Genomic DNA, 2,711 nt, shown 5'->3' on the forward strand with positions numbered 1-2,711 from the left:
GCATACGTGTAGTTGCTGCTGAGTGTATTGTAGATAAACTTAATGTTTCCACTTAAGAAGTGTCTGCAGTTCAACTCTATTACTAATAGTATAACTCGGCCACCCTACAATAGTGGGTGTTGAGGTATTTGGAGCTACTGTGCATAAATGGGGCTGCGTTACAGATTGGTCATGATCTAATTGATTAGTAGAGCAGGTTTGAGGGCCTGCATGGCCTCCTCCTGTTCCTATGTTGCTGCGGCTCTGATTGAGAGTGTGCATGTGTGTTTGCGCACTTTGCTGCTTTTCATGATGTAAAGTGTTATGTGTCGCACTACTTTCCCCTCCTGGTGAGGGTAGCAAGTTTCTCCCTGCACTATATCCATGTCCTGTGGGCCATGTTGCTGGAGGTGACGCCTTTAGCCATTTATTACTGTGCCCAGTGTACCAAGGCTTTGAGAGCTTTCTCCCATAACCTGGAAATCGGGGGCATCACTCCTTAGCCGGACATCCTGTAACCGTTCCTAAATTACCTGACCATCAAAACAGGTCCACTTAAGTGACCAGCCTCTTGTTTGACATGGTAAACATTTGCACAATATTTCACTGTTTCCCCTTGTAAGCTGCACCAACAGCTCAATGTCCTGCTCAATCTAACACAGTGTGCAGTATCTGCCCATATATTACCCCAATACTTAAACAAACTACAGCAACATGATGGGGGCACTAATCTCTAATTTGCGGTACCTTTCCCACAGTTGCCCCATAATAATCCCTGGGCAGTTATTTTTGCACAGGTTCCCATGATGTTTGTGCTGTCCAGTTACATTGGCTACTTGGTCCAGTTGCAGTGGAAAGTGACCCCAGTGGGAGACCTAAATCCTGATTTTAACTTAACCTAACCTAACCCACTTAGCAGGAAGGAGCAAGTTCTGACCCGTCACTGTTTTGTATGCATTGGGGGAAAGGGGCTATAAGCATAGGATTGCCCCAGATAAATTCACGTTGGTGTAAAGCGAAACCACTTCATACCAACCCTACAGTCGCATTGTGAGACAACTCTGATGTTTCACACTGCGGACAGTTCAATGACTGAATGACATTGTTTACTAGACTGTGAGTAGGAAAATAGACTCTCACATTTCGGACATGCTGTCTGTAGCTGGCACCCCTGAATCATAGACAGCTCATCTCTTGAAATGATTGCTTAACAATGATAGTGATTCAAAATTGACCTCACATTGTGTTATATTTTAAAAGTTCTCTGCTTGTATCTTTTCAGAACTTTGATGAAAGTTTCACCTGAGTTGCAGAAGATCAATTAAAATAAGTTTGCGAGGATGACCAACTTTCCAAGTTGTTACACTGTTCTGTTCAGTGGGAAGCAGCTATGCTTTCTAATATTGCTTCTCTTTTCAACCCTTTCATTGACCATCATGTGCATATTTGGTTATATCCTTTATTATGAAGAAAATTATAAGTTAACATTATTTGGGCAGGATACTTCCAAACATTTGGCAAATTACACCAAAATGGAGACCACCATTAATGTTTCAGAATGTCTCGGGGATGAAAACTATGAGTCTTTCAAAGCCATCAAGTCTTCCAAAAGCATGTGGACTATATCCCCAAATGGGAGGTTTGGTAACCTAATGGGACAATATGCAACATTATTTGCTTTGGCCAGATTAAACAGGAAACAAGCCTACATTTTTCCAAGAATGGCTGATAGCTTATCTCGGAGCTTCAAGCTTACTCTTCCCACCCTTAACAAAGAGGTTAAGGACAAGATTCCTTGGCAAAACTATTACCTTGCTGACTGGATGGATGAAAAGTATAAAAATATCTTAGGAGACCACATTAAATTCTTTGGATACCCATGTTCTTGGACATTTTATCATCACATTCGAGAAGCAATCCTTCGCGAATTCTCTTTTCACGATTTCATCACAAAAGAGGTCAACTTATGGTTGAGAAATATAACAGCACAACGTCAAAATGTTACTTATGTTGGTGTTCATGTTCGAAGAGGAGATTATGTGCATGTTATGCCACAGGTGTGGAAGGGGGTCATTGCAGATAGAAACTACTTGGAGCAAGCCATGTTCTACTTCAGGAATAAGTACAAGGATGTTGTCTTCATAGTGACGAGCAATGGAATAGACTGGTGTCGGGAAAATATTGATGCCTCCAAGGGGGATGTTTACTTCTTAGGAGATGGCAATGAATCCAAGCCCCATAGAGACTTTGCCATTCTTGCTCACTGCAACCATACCATAATGACCATTGGCACTTTTGGATTCTGGGTCAGCTACCTTGCTGGCGGGGAGGTCATCTACCTCACAAACTTCACTTTGCCTGGCTCACCTTTCCTAAGAGTGTTTAAGTACGAGGCAGCCTTCCTGCCAGAATGGATCGGGATTGCTGCTGATCTCTCACCTCTCCTGAACAAGAAGCCTGGCACTTAAGCAATGGTATTTTGGATGGTCTCTTGGATTACATCCATAAATCAGACTAGCCAAAAAAACAAAGATCGCTCAGTGCAGCTCATACCTATCCCATTGCAGCATCCAAATGGATTCTGAACAGCTCTGGTGCCCTTGGCTTTAAAACCCTGAATGACAATTTATTCTAAATATTTATCATGATCACTGTATTTTAAATTTGCCTTTTTAGTCATTTCTATTTAGACCATCTGCTCTTATTTGTCACCTAACCTTGAAGTAATAATT

At 41.9% G+C, this 2,711-nt stretch overlaps 1 protein-coding gene across 1 annotated transcript; it reads left to right on the top strand.

Annotated features, from left to right (window-relative positions):
- Nucleotides 1–1,511: 1,511 nt before the first annotated feature.
- Nucleotides 1,512–2,447, top strand: LOC144687150 (galactoside alpha-(1,2)-fucosyltransferase 2-like). The gene has a single exon (XM_078552896.1). It carries the CDS (start codon nucleotides 1,512–1,514, stop codon nucleotides 2,445–2,447), a length of 936 nt encoding a protein of 311 aa, XP_078409022.1.
- Nucleotides 2,448–2,711: the final 264 nt, after the last annotated feature.

Source organism: Cetorhinus maximus, chromosome 12 (genome assembly GCF_964194155.1).
Source record: "Cetorhinus maximus chromosome 12, sCetMax3.hap1.1, whole genome shotgun sequence".
In the NCBI taxonomy this organism is placed as follows: domain Eukaryota; kingdom Metazoa; phylum Chordata; class Chondrichthyes; order Lamniformes; family Cetorhinidae; genus Cetorhinus; species Cetorhinus maximus.